Source organism: Trichosurus vulpecula, chromosome 7 (assembly GCF_011100635.1).
Source record: "Trichosurus vulpecula isolate mTriVul1 chromosome 7, mTriVul1.pri, whole genome shotgun sequence".
In the NCBI taxonomy this organism is placed as follows: domain Eukaryota; kingdom Metazoa; phylum Chordata; class Mammalia; order Diprotodontia; family Phalangeridae; genus Trichosurus; species Trichosurus vulpecula.
In genome coordinates, this window is record NC_050579.1 from 31,439,717 (window position 1) to 31,457,572 (window position 17,856).

Here is a 17,856-nt window from a genome sequence, read left to right on the forward strand (position 1 = left end):
TGTTCCACAGGTCTCCAGCCTGCACCACTGCTGTGTTTTCACCCCTTCAATCAGAGTCAGTGTACATTGGAAGACTAAAGCCCGACAAATGCATTTTGATTAAATGTTTCTAGAACTTCAAGTAAAAATTTGATTTATACACTCAAAAGGATAAGCATCCATGATAGTATTTATAAGTACATTATGTTAGAGCACACACCTAAGTTAAAGAAAAGAATAGTTATCTTTTCAAGGAAAGAATGAATAGTCATAAATCTGTTAAAGTGAGACATTTCTATTGGCCAAAGACCACACAGTAGGATTTGTTTCTTACAAATTCAGAAAAGTTACCTTCTTTTGTAATCTGATAACTGATGTCCATTTTTTTTCCAAAAGGCCAGCATATTTCTTATCTAACTCTTCATTCTGAAGGGGAAAAAAAGAGGGGTTTAAAAAAACTTTCTTTTTGCTTCCCTTTGTTTCGGCTTCGGCTTCATCCCCAACACATTTTCCCTTGACCCAGTGAGCCTCTCCAGTCATAAAGACTTAAATAAGGAAACAAACACAGCTTAGCATGGAAGCTCAGGTCAGACCTGCTCCACACCCTTGGGCCTCCACTTCTGAAGACTATGATGTAGACTCCTGAACTGTTTATTCTCTATTGCTCAGCCCTGGTCATTCATGGCTTCCCATCTAGCCTTGGTCCTTCCCATTTCAGGCATAGTCTTGTGTAGGCCGCCTTGCAGGTTCTGATGACTTTGCTCTGTTGCATTAGCTCCTACCCTCTCAACTTGCCAGGCATTTGGGACTAGTCCCAGAGGCTCAGCCTCTTACCACAAAAAGCACTGCTGTGAATGGTGTATGTATTTGGGATCTTTATTTCTGTCTCCAGCAGTGGCAGCTCTGGGTCCTTTAGTCACATGAGCATAATTCCATAGAGCTTTCCACAAGAGCAGCTGGGCCAATTCCCAACTCCACCAAACGTGTATCTGTGTGCCCCATGCAGTATTTCTAAATGTCCCAAAGAATGCAAGCCTTCTTTTAATGTAATACAGACTCAGTTCAGGATGAGGAAAGAGAACATACCATATCTAATTCAGCTTCTTTTTTAAAAACTGAATATGCCTCTTCGTAGCCATTTGAACGAAGATAATCTGCTATAGCTCGATTTCTAAAATGAAACCAAAAATACTTAAGGACAAAATGTCTCATCATTACTTTGAAGCATTTAACATTTCTACAAACTATTTAATAAACAATAAAAACAATTCTTTCAAATGTCTTTGTTTTTAAACCGTTAAATGAATAAAAGTCAATATTTTGCAAAGGGAAAAAAACTAACAGTGCCTAAGATCATCAGCAGCTTAATTCTTGGCTCTAAATTCTCAGTGTGTTACTTAGAATAAAGTTCACATTCTTCAATACGACACTCAAGGCCTGCTATAATACGGGCCCCACAGCTGCCTTTCTAGCCTTAACTCCCAATATTCTTTCCCAAAACTCTTGTCTTAGTCAAACTAATGATTCACCATTCTAAAAATATGCTCCTATGCTTTCCTACCCACATGCCCATGGTTTTTCCTCTACTTGGAATTCCGTGCCCCCCATCTTTGCCTATCAAAACTGTATCCATTTTTCCAGATCTACCTCAAATTCCACTTTTTCTATCCTAAAACTTTCCCTAATGTTCAACCTCCTTTCCTTAAAGGGATAGGCTTCCTTCCTTTCTCCTTCTTTCTAAGTTTATTGTGGTACCTGTATCACAGAATTTTAGAATAGGAACTTTAGAAGTTATAGGGGGAACAGGAAAACACTTATTAAGACCCTATGTGCTAGGCACTGTGCTACATGCTTTACAATTACTATCTCCTCTGATCCTCACAATAACTCTGGGAGGTAGGTGGTATTATGATCCCCATTTTACAGTTGAGGGAACTGAGGCAGACAAAGATTCAGTGACTTACCCAGGGTCACACAATTAGGAAGTATCCAAGGCCAGATCTGAACCCAAGTCATCCTGAGTCCAGACTCCACTCTATCACCTGTGTCACTAAGCCACTTCTAGGCTATTTTAGCCACCAGTAGGTTATCCAGGCTAACTTCCACCTCTTTATAAACAAGGTTACACAGGTATTCAGGCGTAGAAGCTAAGATTTAGATCTTTAGAATCTCAGACTTGGAAGGGACTTAAGAAGTCATTCAGTCCAAGAACCTCTTCTAAAATTTCCCAATAAAGCACAGCTTGAATACCTCCAATAATGCAGAACTCACTCATTCTGCGGTAAAATAATTTTCAATATTAAGGATCCTTTTCTCGGTAATAAGAGCAAAATGTGGCCTCTCTGTAACATTTCTACCCATTATTTCTAGTTCTGTTTTTAAAGCCAAGTAAAACAAGTCAAACCCCTTATTCCGAAGATGTGACAGTTCACATATCTATCTAAAGACAGTTCACTTCTCACCATCGTTGAGTCTTCTCTTCTGTGGGCTAAGTAACTCCAGTTCTCTGGATGTGTTAACAATAAAGGCCTTAACAACATCCTTCCTAAATGGGAAAGCCTTTCTAACCAGGGCAGAATACAGTGTGATCCTAATTTTCCATGTTACAGACTCTAGGCCTCTTTAATGCAGTCTACAATAGAATTAGCCTTTTTTTTTTTTTGCCTGCTACACCACACTGCTGACTCACTGAGCTAGTAGTTCACTAACATCCCCAGATCTTTTTCACAAATCCCTTTTTAGTCCTACTTGCCCACCCCCATTTTTTTTAACATTGTATTGGAACCCAACTTTACATTTCTTACAATTACATTTTATTAAAATCAGTTCATTGTTCTTTCTAGCCTGACAAGGTCTTATGGGATCCTGACTCTATCATTTAGCATATAACTAAACTACTCTTTGCATCTTCCTGTTCGCAAAAAATTTTGATTAGTACACTATCTATACTTTCATATAAGGCAATGATCAAAATTAAAGCCCAAGAACTCTGGCTCTATAACAAAGACATGCCTCATGGCTGACTATGACTAATCACCATTTTTGGGGTCTCATTATTCAACCAGTTCCAAATCTACTTAACTATATCCAGCACACATCTAACTTCTCCACAAGTACATCATGATGCTAGATCATATGACTTTTGCAAATACAGGTATCCTATATGCCCCTACACCATTCCCCTGACCTAGTAAACCCTTTGGAAAAAAAAAAGCAAGTTTTGTCTGACATGACTTCATTCTCTGATGAACTTCTGGCTCATGGTGATCACTATGTCCCTCTCTAGGGGGTACAACCAGTCCTTTAATGTGCTCTAGAATTTTGCTAGGAATTGAAGTCATTCAATTCTATATGAACTTCAATTCAATTCTTCATGAACTATATTTTTGAAAGTTGTACTTAAAAAACTATTTTCCATACCTGACCACTTTTATTTTAGAGCACTGTCTATATATCCTCATCCCAAAATTATAATGTTTAGAGTGTCAAAGGCACTTTTGAGGTCATCAGACATAATTTCCTAATCAATGAAGAACTCTTTCTGCTACATCCTTGATGGTTAGTTACCCCAGCCTCTGATTAAATACCTCCAAATAAACAGGAATGAATTATCTCCCAAAGCTGTCAAAGGCAACTTTGTACATTCATAGCCACTTCTACCCAAAAGCCCTTTTAAAAAACTGACCAAGGTGAGAGCCAACCCATCTTACCTTCTATTCTTCAGGCCTAAAAAAATACAATTCCTTTAACCATTCCTCAAAGGACATGGTTCAGTGCTCATGGTGAGTTTGTCATTTTAAAAGATACATCTGCTGGTTATAAAAGGTATGTTATAACAGATAAACTGGAAGTGTGTGAAATGACTGGTGGAACTAGTGAAGAACGAATTACTGAAATAATTCAGAAATTAAGGAACTGGATTTGGGCTAGGGTGATGGCAGTGTAAGGAAACAAGAAGAACAAAATTAATTTGAGGGCCCCCTGCTCACCCCTAAATTCAACACATATTCAAAGTTAGTTTTATGTAAAGTGTACTTGTAAATATTTAGTTACTTCTCTATCTCTATTTCCATTTTGGGGTAAAGTACTGAGACCCAGTTCCTTGTTGGGGAAAAACGTAGCAAGTTTAATCCCCTGAAATGATAGATTATACTTGTAACACATGCACAAGTTATGGTTATTACAGATTTTTTTTTGATGTTTAAAATATTATTTTTCCTTTTAAAACACTTATCGAATGGTTGTTGGCCTTAAAATTTCTCTTCCTACTTCAATACATCAAAGATACGTTATTTAGTCAGTATGGATACATTCTCTATGGATACAGCTAACAATCCTTCTAAAGCTTGGTTGCATGAATTGTGGAGGCTGAAAAAGTTAGCTACCTCAGAACCAATGTTTGTTCTTGTGATAAACCCCTCTAAATTTAACTAAACTGAACTTAGCTGGGATCTGTACCAGAAGTCTTTTGAGAAGGCCTAAGAGAGAATGTGGACTACATTAGCAAAACCTTTTGCAAGAACCCAGGGGCAAACTCTACATCTGCTCAATGAGATAGGTAAGAAGTATGATTTTTGTAGAGTTTTCCTTCTGCAATTTTAAGAAAATGTTTCAGTAGTTTCTCTAATTCAAAACCATTTTCATCTGAATTCTATGGGACATACCCATTCCTGAATCTCAGAATGCCAAACAACAGGCTGGAAAGAACAAGAAAAAAAGTTTATTTGAACATACAATAATAAAACCTCAATCACTCACTAAGTAATATGAGAATGGGCAATATCCAGCTCATGCTTCTCAACATACATAATACCTCCATACTCAATTCTGCAGCCACACTTTCACATCTACTATTACACAACTTTATTTGATCCTTATAGTAGTCCTCTCAGTAAGAAAGCAGAGTTGTGACATGGAAGAGATGATCTCTAAGGTCCCTGTGAGCTCTATGATCCTAGAATTCCTTTGATCTCCAATTTATAAATGAGAAAATTCAGGCTCAGAAAAGTTGACTGACTTGCCTAAACCTCCAAGTAAGGTTTTACTGCAGAGTCAAGAACCATTATCCACAACTCAGATTGACAACTCTAACATGTGATTTGATATATGAATATAAAATATCTATACAATTGTAAAGGGAGTTACATTCACAACACAGCATCATACCTAGGCCACCACCTGGAATGGGCTGCCTTGATAGGTAGTGAGTTTCCCCCTCATTGGAGGTCTTCAAACAAAGGCTGGATACTGCTTGTCCGGTATGATGTAGAGGGAATTCTTTTTCAGGTATAGGTTTGACTAGATGGCCACTGAGGTCCCTTCCAACTCTGAAAATCTGTGATTCTGTGAATTGGATATGCTTAGGCTGAAGAAAAAAAGACTTAGGGGGACATAATAGATGTCTTCAAGTATTTTAAGGGCTGTTAAATTAATTTGTTCTGCTAGATTCCAGAAGGCAGATCTAGGAGCATTGGGTAGAAATTACAGAAGCTTCCGGACCATTAAGAGATATTTGCTCACAAGTGAAACAGGAGGCCGTAGGTGGTGGTTGTTGGGTCCCTAGGACATGAGATTTTTGAGTAGTCTGGATGATCACTTGTCATTCAGAAAGGATATAGAAAGGATTCTTAGTCTATCACACATCACACTAGATTATATATTATATATTGATAGTACATTATAGATCAGAGCTTCTGGGCTTCTCTCCAACTCAGATTCTCCAAAGTTACCTACACCTGCAGTTTCTTAAGAGATGACGATAATTAGGATAGAAACCACTTTTATGACCAAACTAGATCCAACTTGGACATGGCCACACTACCACCAGATCCCAATATTAGGTATGCTCACAGATTTGGGGGAAATGGAGGCCAGACTAGGAAAGGCTAGTGGAGATTTCCCTCCTGTAAACAATGAGCCCAGAGCAATTTTCCTTATTCATATCAACCATTAAAACATTTACCTGACATTAGGGATATGGAACTCTGATACAAGTGCTACAGCCTTAAGTATCTGGAAAATACACAATACTAACTTACCTCTTGCATCTCCAAGCAGCCTATAGTGTCACAGTCATAGAATATAGTATCAACCACTAATTACAAACCATTCACTTTCATTTAAACTGATTTTCATCAGATTGGATAACTAGATGGCGCAGTGGAACGAGAGCTAGGCCTGGAGTCAAAAAGACCTCAGACACTGGGTGGGTGACCCTGGCAAGTCATTTAACTGCCATTTGCCTCAGTTACCTCATCTATAAAATGGGGATAATAGCACCTACCTCCTAGGGCTTGTGTGAGGATAAAATGAAGTATGAGTAAAGCACTTAGCACAGTGCCTAGCACATAATGTTATAAAAGTTAGCTGGTATTATTATTATTATTATTGTCATAACCAACATAAAGGTACTAGGGTACTTACTACTATTCCCAAAGAAGCCAAATATTTATGCTTCAAAGCATCATAAATTTAGAACTGCAACAGACCTTGAAGGCCATTCTAATCCATTTTACAAATGAAGAATAAGGGAACCACCTGGAGTCACACAACTAGTAACTAGCTGTGACAGGATTTGAACTCAGGTCTTTCATGACTTCAAGTTCAGCACTGTACCCACTACACCAGACAGCTACCTCAGAGATTTTACTGCCCTAAGATGGCATAGTAAAATGGATCTTGGCACTTCCACTTGTATGATGACCTTGGGCAGATCCCTTAGTTTTCTCATCTCTAAAATGAGAGGGTTGGATTTGATCTCCCAAGTCCTTTCCAGGTCTAAAATCTATGCTTCTATGATTCCTAGTGATGAGAAAACAAGCTAAGTATTCTGTGTAGAACTGCACAAATCACTGATTAGACTGCTCTGATAAGTGAGTAGCACTGCTGAAGAGAATGAGCACCCTAACAAAAGGCCAAAGAACAAATGTCAAAGTCTCTTCTTTGCCAATGCAGAGATCCTGATGATGACATTACTTCAGTCCTGGGGTTAAAAGAACCCTACATGGGAATTATGCTAGTGTTTCATATACTGAAATTATACTAGTGTTTCATGAAATTCCATGTTATTTTAACTGACAGTCTCTTCTGCCTATCTTCCAATATTTAACAAAAACTACATCATGATAATATTCCAGGCCACCTTATCCATTTCCTACTACTACTCTTCTCAGTGGAATTTTAGCAGAGGAAAGATTAACCAGAAAATATCCTGTTCTCTCATAAGAGCACTCAGGCTTTAAATAAATGTGTCTTATTATAGGGACTAAGATTAAAGAAAGTTACCTTTCATAGGCTTTCAACTATTTAAATGAAAATATTCTGCTTTTAAAAGGAGTCTCTTATCTATGCTCTTAAGAAAGACTGAGGCCATCTACTGTTATCTCCTCTCTTCTTCCTGATGCCATACCTCAAAATATCTTTACCCGTACTTTCTTCCTATATTCCTGTACCTGAGGAGAAGGCGGCTCTTCTCCCTTCCAAAGTCAACCTCTCAAAATCTCAATTTCCTCAATTGTAAGATGAAGGGGTCTGGACTAGATGCCTTTGAAGGGTCACTTCTAGCTCTAAATCCATGATCCTATGCCCTGAATCCCACTTGTCACCACTCTCTTCTATGAGTTCATCCCATCAACTGTTTCCATTGGCCCTAACCCCCATCTTCAATCTTTATATACTCTTCTCCCCACTTCCCCCTTCAAGTCTCCAATATACCCCAAGCTTTGCCTTCAGATACTATTACCACCACTACCCCGCCAGCCATCCTCTATCTCTGCTCCCTCTTTCACTGCCTAAATGCTGGAAAATGCTTCCTGCACTATCTCATTCTTCATCTCTTTCAATCTGGTTTATAATTCCACCACTTGAAATCACTTAACTTGCTCTCTCAATCAACCACTCTTGCAAGCAAACTATTGATACACCTGACTTCCATTCTGCCATCCTGATTTCCAAAACACTTTTTTTCATTCTCTAGTTAAGTGGAAACAGCACTAGTTCTGGTGTTAGAGGACACAGGTTTAAATCTTGGCCCTGCTCCTTGCTAACTGGGTGACCTGAAGTAAATAAATCACTTTACCTTTCTGAGCTTCCAATTTTCTCCTGTGGAAAATAAAGGGGTTGGATGAGTCTGAAGTCACCTGCAACTCTAACACTCTGATCCTATGAATTTACCCACCTCTAATCTCCTCATTAACCATCTCCTGTTCCGATAGCATGGATCCATCCCCAAACCTCCATTCCACACATGATCCCCCGCCCCGACCCAAAAGCTACAATTCTAGATCTAATCTTTCTCATCAGTCCAAATCTTATATTTGATATTTATAACCTATAAGACCTTGAGTGAGTCAACTAGTATTCCCCTGGACCTCAGTTTCCTCATCTGTAAAAAGAGGGGCTTGGACTAGATGGCCTTTAGGTCATCCATTTCAGCTCTATATCCATCAAAAAATCTCATTACAGAAACCTTGACACATTGGTCTCCTCATTTAAAGAAATGACAGAAAACAAAATTTTCAGTAGGCAGAATCCTGATTCATTAATTAAAAAGTATTTATTAAGCACTATTATGTGCCAGGCATTGCGTTAGATGCTGAAGATACAACTACAAAAGATAGTCTCTGGACTCAAGTATATATTCTACTGGGGATAGGGATAGGGGGTAAGTATCAGCATATTCCCAAGACAAGTTGAAAAAGGATCTTTACCAAACGAATACAAAGTGATGACTGGGGGACAGAAAGGAAATGAAGGAGCCAATGACAACTGTGGGGGAAATCAGGAAAAACCTTTTGAAGGAGGTAGTACTTGGGTTTGAAGCGACAAGAGTTTGACGAAGCTTTTGACTAAGCTGGAGTAAGGAGGGTGAGTAGTTTAAGCACAAGGGACAGCCTGTGCAAAAGCAGAGGATGGGACATGCTGTGCACAACAGCAAGAAGGCCAATATACCTGGAGAGCATGGTATCTTTGGGGAGTAATGTGTAATCAGCCTGAAAAGATAGGTTGGAGCCTAAAGTTATACAGAGCTAAGTCACTGTGCAAATTATTTTGTTGCATTAAAATCTGGGTGTACTGAATATGCATGAAATAAATGGGGATTATCTGCTGGTTTTATTTAAAACTACCACCTTTTTTTTTTAATCTTTTTTATTTTTATTTATTTAATCTCTGTTCCAAGGAAAGATTCATGACTAAGAGAATATTTGGAAATATGTAATCATACTTAATGTAAAAAAACTGTCCCCACTCTCTTTAGATAAATTCCCCATTATCTCTAGCATCAAATAAAACTCCTCCTTTTGGGATTTAAAACCCTTCACAGTCTGGCCCCAATACACCTTTGCAGCCGCATATACATGATTCCCTTTCACACATTCTTTACAACATTCAAGCTGGCCTTCTGCTTGACTCCTCTTATGGAAATCTATCACTAGTCTCTGTACCTTTTCATCAATTATTGCCCCTTCTCAGATCTGCCTTCTAGAAATCTCTAGTTTCCTTTAAATTTCAATAAGCCATCTCCTACACAAAGCCTTTCTCAATTTTTCCAGCTGTTAGTGTATCCCTCCAAATACTTTGCCTATACTTACATGTGTACATGCTGTTTCCCTTGGGAAAAACAAAAGTTCTATATGGACAGGTACTAGCATATGGACAGACCTAGCATATTACCTGTTTGTTTATTGATTAATGAGGATTTGACATATTGACATTTTGTTCTGTCATTTTTTGAAATAAGGCTAGAGACAAAGCACAATTTGTATAAGGAGATTTTTTGGTAGTATGGCTAAGCAATAAAATTTAAAATGGAACAGGAAATTAATAAATTTTAAAATGTCTCAGTCAATCTGTGCTTTCTAGATTAGTACAATCTGTAGTACTTAGTCTGGGAGTAGAGCAGTCATCACTAAAACAATGCAATCTACCCTTTATTACCTTTATAGACAGCTTCACAATTTCACCTTTGTCTTTGTTTTCCAAACCACATTTCAAAAAAAAAATGTTAAGCTGTCTGAGTTTAAACTTGTTTTCACAATTTTGAAATGTCCTTCATGCTTCATTATGGCACAAGGCCAGGCATTATGGCCAGAGGTTCCACACTGGTGAGTAGTTGTTGTTTTATATAAACAATTAAGGCAAGATATTTGTCCCATCAGAAATGTATTTCTATTATTGACAACAGCAAAACCTTACCAGTGTTTATTGACTAAGAAAATAACATTGTTTACACTTAACACTGATAATGACCACAGTCTAGGGAACAGACCATTCTGTTTATTAATCAGACAATCTGATTAAATATATTTTTGAATTCTGTAGTATTTGAGAATTGTAATAATCACTATTTCCACGAAGAAATTTTTTAAGATGTCTGTTTAGCAGATGAACCAGTTTTTACCGTATATGCAAATTCTGGAAATTCCTTGCAAGACTCTGTAAGACAGACTAAATCTAAAACTGAAAACTTATATAAAATCTCCTTAGACTTAAGTTCACATTTTCTGCAGTTTACAGGTAGTGGTAGAAAATAATATAAATACTTTCTTTAGTTGCTGAATAGTTTTTTACCTTCTGATTAGTCAGGGCTTCTTAAATTTTTTCACTCCATCCCTTCAGCACTTCCTAAACTGTGGCATACAATTAAAATCAACGGACTTTTCACTGGGGATGGGGGTGCAGCTAGGTGGCGCCACAGTGCACAGGGACTGGAGACTCCTCTTCCCGAGTTCAAATCCTGCCTGAGGCACTTACTAACTTGGGTGAACCTGTTTGGCAAGTCACTTAACCCTGTTTGCCTCAGTCGCCTCATCTGTAAAATGAGTTGAAGGAGGAAATGGCAAACCACTCCAGTATCTTTGCCAAGAAAATCCCAAATGTTACAAAGATGTGGACATGAGGGAAACAACTAACCAACAAACAACACTTTTCACTTCACATTTTTGCATGTCATAAAAATTTAAAATTTATTCAATGCAAAGCATATTCTTGACTTAGTACCAGGCATCCACATTTAGTTTGCTATCTAAAGAGCTTTTATTTATTGCCATGCATTTATTGTCCTAGTATTGTCTTTTCTAAACATTATTATCCTTAGGAACTTGAATATTTAGAAAACACACCAGATCTACTTAGCATTGGGTAGAATCTCAATGGAGAATTTATGGTAAAAATTGAATGACACATGATGAGAAGGTGTAGAAAAGTAAATACACAGATCAAAGTATATTCGAACTACAGTATTACCACTAATCTTCCCTTTATTTACTAAAATGACTCAAGTCAACAATATTCCTTTTTCATCTAAAAGACATCATAAAAAGCAACAGGTATGACAGAGGTGCATACTATTAAGATTTCCCTTTGTCTGCTATTTCTGACATTGAAATCATCATTTAATAATGTTGAATAAATTAACATATTGCTTATAAGGAATAACAACATAACACACTTCACCCAAGAAATTTCATAAACTACGACCTGTGTTTCTACTTTGTGCCTCTGAGTTTAACACCGAGGAAATAGAAAAACTAAGCTCCCCCTCGTTTAATTTGCAAAATAATTTCATTACTGTTTCTAGGGACACTATAAAGTAAAAATAATTTTAAATCTAAGATATCCATTGATTATCAATCATGAGCCAACAATACACAAATGCTTATTTTTTCATTATTTATTTCATTTTATCTATCTGTTTATTTTCAATACTATAATACTGGCAGAGGAGCTTTCTAAGAAGAATGTTCATTTTAGGTTTGGTTAGTGTTACCAACTAAGACCTAAAAGTCCATCAAGATTAAAAGTGTTCAATACTTTTGATTCTAAAGTTTAAATAATAAACACAAACTAGAGGAAAAAAATTTAAACTTGAAATAGGCTCATTCATAATTCTCCACACATTCCTCATCTATAAAATGAAAGGGTTTGGTCTAGGTTACAGGTGTCAATCACCCTGCTGGCCACATGTGGCCCACAACACTCTCATATGCAGCTGAACCAGATTAAAAGGTAATTGGGAATTACTTAATATAAATACAATAAAACACAGATAATATAAAATTTTAAGACTATGTCAATGTGCAGTCCATAGGGATCTTTCTACAGAGATTAGTGGCCCCCATATGTATCTGAGTTTGACACCACTGGTCTAGATGCCCTTGAAGGTGATTTCCAACTCTAAATCCTATGACCATGGTTCTCTCTGATCCATCCAGTCCCATTTATTCCTACATACAATATACAGAGGAATTTCTGATTCAGATTCTAGACTATTACAACAAACTTTGACTACTCAAGGCCATCTAACCCAGCTAACTCTCATAGTCTATAATGTACACTTTGCCATAACCTTTACATTCTAGCTAATCTAACCTTGGCTGGAAACAACTTGCTCATTCATGCCTTTATAGTCCAATCCATGCCATCTCCACCTTGAAAACCCTGCTCAAAACTTCCTTCATGAAGAATTCTATACCTGACCCCACCAACTACTATGTCTGTCCTTTCTTCATATAACGTTTTAATTTGAAGAATATTCATTTCAGATGAAACCACTTTAAATCTGTTTTTTAAAATCTGTTTGAAACATATTCCCTGAAAAGTTATACATTCTGAAAAATGTGAATTTTTGTTAACCATAAGCTCATTCAAGAAGTTTGCATCTGAATGAAGTATTAAGTTAGAACCATGAGGAACAGGCTTAATAATCCCAATATTCTCTTTTGAGAGGAAGAGGCTATAGGTAAATAATAAATTCAGAAAGGTTCTTCTGATTGAAACGAAATGGGATTTTTGATAATTTCTCACAACCTCTCCCACACACTGAAAAAGACTAAAAGGAAAGAAAACTAGAACCAGAACTACAGAAAATATGACAGCTGTCTTTTTAATTAATCTATATACAACTCCTAACAAAGAGATTGTGATGATGACAAATGGAGGGTGAAACTGGCAGGCAGATGAGAAAGTCAGATGCTTCTGACAATTAAGCTGCCCCTGAAGCCACAAGCACAAGCAAGGTTAATGCCCTGGGAAGAGTTTGACCAATGTATGTATATGTTGGGTATGTGTACGTGTATACATACACACACACACACACACACACACACACACACACACACACACACTTTTAGCTTGAGAATCATCTTTGTGCATAAGAAACTTGGCTGGTCAGCTCATTCGCTGCCACTCTTCTGGTGGCAATGTCCTAAGTGCAGGCAAAACAGGGAAGAAAAATGGCCTGCTTAATGGTGACCTTGCAAAGGCAAACCTAATGAATGACAGTAACCCAGCATAGCCACTGTTTGTTTTGTCTCATACCATTTAGGTTGCGAAGCTTTAAGAACAGGAACCATATCTATTTCTTAAACTGTCTTTTATAACATGGTTTATACAATTACTCCACCATGCCCAGTCAGATCAAGTCTAAGTAGGCCAGCTTTCATCATCATACTTTATATACCACCTACTATGGGTGCTAGGTACTATGCTAAGTACAAATACTATCTCATCTGACCCTCATAAGAGCCCTGGGAGGTAGGTGATATTATTACCCTCATGTTATAGATGAGGAATCTGAGGTAGACAAGGGTTATGTGACTTGTCCAGAGTCACATAATTATTTAACTGTCTGAGGCCAAAACTGAATGACTCTAAGCCTAGAATGCTATCATCTACTTTGCCACTCAGCTACCATATCAATTGTAAAGTCCATTTTAGGGGTAGCAGGGTAAGAAAAAAGGTAAGGTAAATAAAGTAATCTCAGTCATCCATATATACTTAGGCCATTCTGTCTTCTGTTTGGTCATAAATAACGTTTGCCATGAATTTCTGCTTTGCAACCAGAAAGTGCTATATAAATGTTATCTATTTATTATTATCATCTTTTATTATTCTCAAGAAAATTAATAACTAACCCTTGCTAGACTCAAAAGCCAGTGTTGAAACCATACCTGGGTTATTTATGCTTTACTTTTGGGCTTATTTTTCATAGGAATAAACTAACACTTCTAAATATTTACTACATTTCATGTGACTGTAGATTTAGTGCTGGAAGAGATCTTGGAGGTCCATTGAGCACAACCCCTTTGTTTCACAGATGAGGAAACTGAGGCCCAAAAAAGTAAGTGACTTGCCCAGGATGACAACTACTAAAGTATCTAAGGCAAAACTGCAACCCAGATCCTCCTGATTCTGAAACCTAAGCTCTATCCACTGATACCTTGCTGCCTTTTAACTCCAATGAAATTATCATCTTGCCTAGGAATGGGAGGAAAAGCTATACCATGGCAAGCAAAAAGCATAGCAGCCTGTCCCTTATCACTTTTGATCAGAATATACCAAAAGAGAACAAAACATAAGTGAGTACAAATAGCAATTACAACAGATTCTCCAACTAATAGTTAATGCTTTACCTTGTCCAACTCTTGCTTCTGTCAAAACACTGTAAAATCTGAATGTTTTAAGATATGATATTTTAACTGTGGTACTCAAATGACCAAAAATGACCAATATTCTTATGAACTTCTTTGACTTTAGAAACCTAGTTCATAAGATCTTTTATACAATATTACGCAAACAAGAAAATGTTTATTCCTTTTTTGTTAAATGATCATGTTTTAAATCAACAATTTAAAAATATAAAACCAAGTCTACCACAGATCAATAAAAAGTCCCATATATATGTATAGATCTGAAAGCACTTTTAATAAAAACTAGTCATAATTTAAGTCAGAATACATTAGAATGGGAGATAAAAAATTAGCATGTTTGAAAAATACAATTTAAGAATCTTTACAATGTTATTCATATGCTGTAGATAATATTCTAAACTTTTCTTTTCTTGAAAGTTTGGGTCACTAAAGAATAAGGAACAATTAGGACATTAGGAATAATTCCCCAGAAAACACTTCAACTGATCTTTGAAATTACCACGCTCCTTCAGGTACAGACCTGAATAATCATTCCTCAATGGTTCAATATTGCACACTGTGTTTCCTATACAAATCTGAAACACCTCCAAATTCTATATTTAATGGTACAAATTTGACAGTATGCCACTTGCAAATCTTAATTTGTTTTCCAACGTGACAAAATCCCTAAAACATAACTCTTGATGCTTGTAGAAAATGTAACCTTCTTTAGGGCAAGGACTTTTGGCACTTAACAGCTGATGAAATAATTACTGTCAAAATCTGAATACATTCCATTTATTTTCATTCCTAACTGGGCTACAAAGAGTGCCCAAAAGATGCAATTTTAACAAGCAAAGACATGATACCCTTACATGCCAAAGAAATTACAAAAATGAAAGCATCTTTGGTTAGTTTTATTTAAGAAGCCACTCACTAAAGAACATGTTCTTCCTAAGATGGTAAAACTACTAGGCAAATAATTTCATGAACTGTGCTCTCCTTCAACTTGTTTTTAATTCAGGAAAACATGTCAGATTAGCTTAAGCGACAATTAAATACCACCAGATATAAAATGTGGTGATCATTAAGTCTTTCACTTTGATATGAAGTATTATTGCCCAAATAATGTTTTCTGACCTATTCATCTTTCATATTTAAATCTAAAAACATCTCAAAACGAGTAACTATGGTACATAGTTAAAAATTCCAGGAAGAAAACACAGGCTGAAGACAGCCAAATTTTCAACTTCATAAGAAATTTACAAATTAGGATAATCCAGTGTAAACATTTGTAAACAAGTTGGTTCTGCTTGACCTGAGAGGAAAATGGGTAAAAGTTATAGAGAGAAAGACTTCAAATCCATGTTGGTAAAAGCATCTTAATGATTATAGTTGTTCTCTGGAGATTTGGAGGAGAGGCCATGTTGTAGAAGAAATTCTTAGTCATGTACAAATTGGACTGGATCACCTCTGAAGTCCCTTTACACCCTAAAATCTTGTGGCTCAGTTCTATTTTCTTCTTACTACAGTGAATGTGTCTATATTAACTTAAGGATTCCCAAATCTCTATCCCCCTTTTATATTTAAGACTTGAACTTTCACCTCTGATTGTGAGAACGGATAAATAATTACTTCTGAGCAGTTTAGGGACAAATACTACGTAAGCACAGAGGCAAGAATAAAAGAAACAGGTAGGATGGGGAGAAAAGATCTTTTGTATATTGGTCCGAATTGCTCTAACCCAAACAATCATTATGAATAAGAATTGTCAAAAGCAATTAAGTCACTCCAAACTATTCTCATTTTATACTACTTGTCATCAAACGTTATAACTACCTAACTGGCAAACCACATTATACCAACAACCAGATAAAAAACTAAAACATTTTGTAGAGAAATTATTTCAGATGAAATAAATCTAACGAAAGTGGCATTTTGGGATTACAAATTCAAGCTACCTAAGTATGCTATCAATGGCATGCTTAAGATACCTTTCTAAACTGTTAATATTTTACATATAAACATACATTACATAAAGCCACAAAATCAACAGTTCATTGTAACTAACAAAGGCTCAAACTTAAAACTTTTACCACAACTACAAACTATGTCATTATTATTAACTAAGACTGTTCATGCTTAGGGCTTCCTATACAATGTTTGAAACCAATGATGTTTTGAATGGCTAAATGCACATACTATTTTGCCTCTTACCAGATGGTAAAGTGTTGTTTTTTTTAAGCCCAAATATAACTTACAGTTCATCTCGTTGTCTCTGTGACAGCACCATTGTGGCTGTGATATCAAGTTTTCTGATACAGCAGCAACTGCCTCCCTTCTTCAGGAAATCAGAAAGCTTTACAATCCCTGAATCGGCAATCAAATATGCCACAGAGTGGCGTCCACTATTAGGAAAATAGTTCTTCACAGGTGAGATCCAACTGGTAACCAGGAGACATTCAATAAGGAAGGTTCATTCCACCTAAATGAGGAAGAAAAAAACACACTTTAGGTCAAAGCAGTATTCTGCTTCAACTTTATACCACTACCCATGCTGCCTACCTGACATATTGGTTCCAATTTTAAATGTGTGGTCTCTCCAGACTACAATAGTATTTATTCTCCTTCATGCTACCAAAGACAAGGGTAAAATATTTCAAGCAAAGTAAGGTAGGACCATGAGCAGAGGAAAGAGAGGATGTATTTGCTAAATTCAGTGTAGGTATGTCCTCCCTACTTTTTACTGTATAGGTAATATCAGGGACAGCTAGGTCACACAGCAGATAGAGGGTCTGGTCTGGAGCCAGGAAAACTAATCTTCCTGAATTCAAATCTGGCCTCAGATATGTACCAGATATGTGACATGGGGCAAATCACTTAACCTTGATTGCCTCATTTCCTCAACTGTAAAATGAGCTTGAGAAGGCAACGGCAAACCACTCAAGTATCTTTGCCAAGAAAATCCCAAATAGGGTCATGAAGAGTCAGATACGACTGAAAAATGACTAAAAATATATATATATATCAGCCAAACATCATATCCTCAAAGCCTCATTTTCAGTTTCCTTAACTGTTAAATGAGGTAAGATTAGATAATCTCTAAGTCATTTATAACTCTGAAATTCTATGATTCCATAACACTCTTAATACATATTAAGAATGATAAGAGAATTATCTGTAATGAGGATAAGCTAGAAGCCTTCCCAGTCAGATCAGGGGTGAAGCAAGGATGCCTGTTATCACCACTATTATTTAATACTGTACTAGAAAATGCTAGCTACACAACTCTTTTCTGCAAGGAATTGGAAATTGAGGGGAATGCTCATCAACTGGGAATGGCTGAACAAATCGTGGCATATAATTATGACGAAATACTATTGTATTATTAGAAATGATGAGCAAGATGCTTTCAGAAAAACCTGGACTTATAGTGAAATGTACTGTGTACAAAGTAACAGCAATATTA

General features: G+C 36.7%; 1 protein-coding gene across 4 annotated transcripts in view; it reads right to left on the reverse strand.

Moving 5' to 3' along the window:
• The window catches only part of PAFAH1B1 (platelet activating factor acetylhydrolase 1b regulatory subunit 1), an 83,256-nt gene that overhangs the window by 15,778 nt on the left and 49,622 nt on the right, over positions 1-17,856 (reverse strand). For all 4 annotated transcript variants that reach the window (XM_036769235.1, XM_036769236.1, XM_036769237.1 and 1 more), the window contains 3 exons: positions 16,649-16,872; positions 1,066-1,150; positions 331-405 (listed from right to left, as the gene is read on the reverse strand). In XM_036769235.1, the coding sequence (XP_036625130.1) occupies positions 331-405; positions 1,066-1,150; positions 16,649-16,680 (192 nt within the window). In that variant the 5' untranslated portion in view covers positions 16,681-16,872. The remainder of the gene's footprint in view (positions 1-330; positions 406-1,065; positions 1,151-16,648; positions 16,873-17,856) is intronic.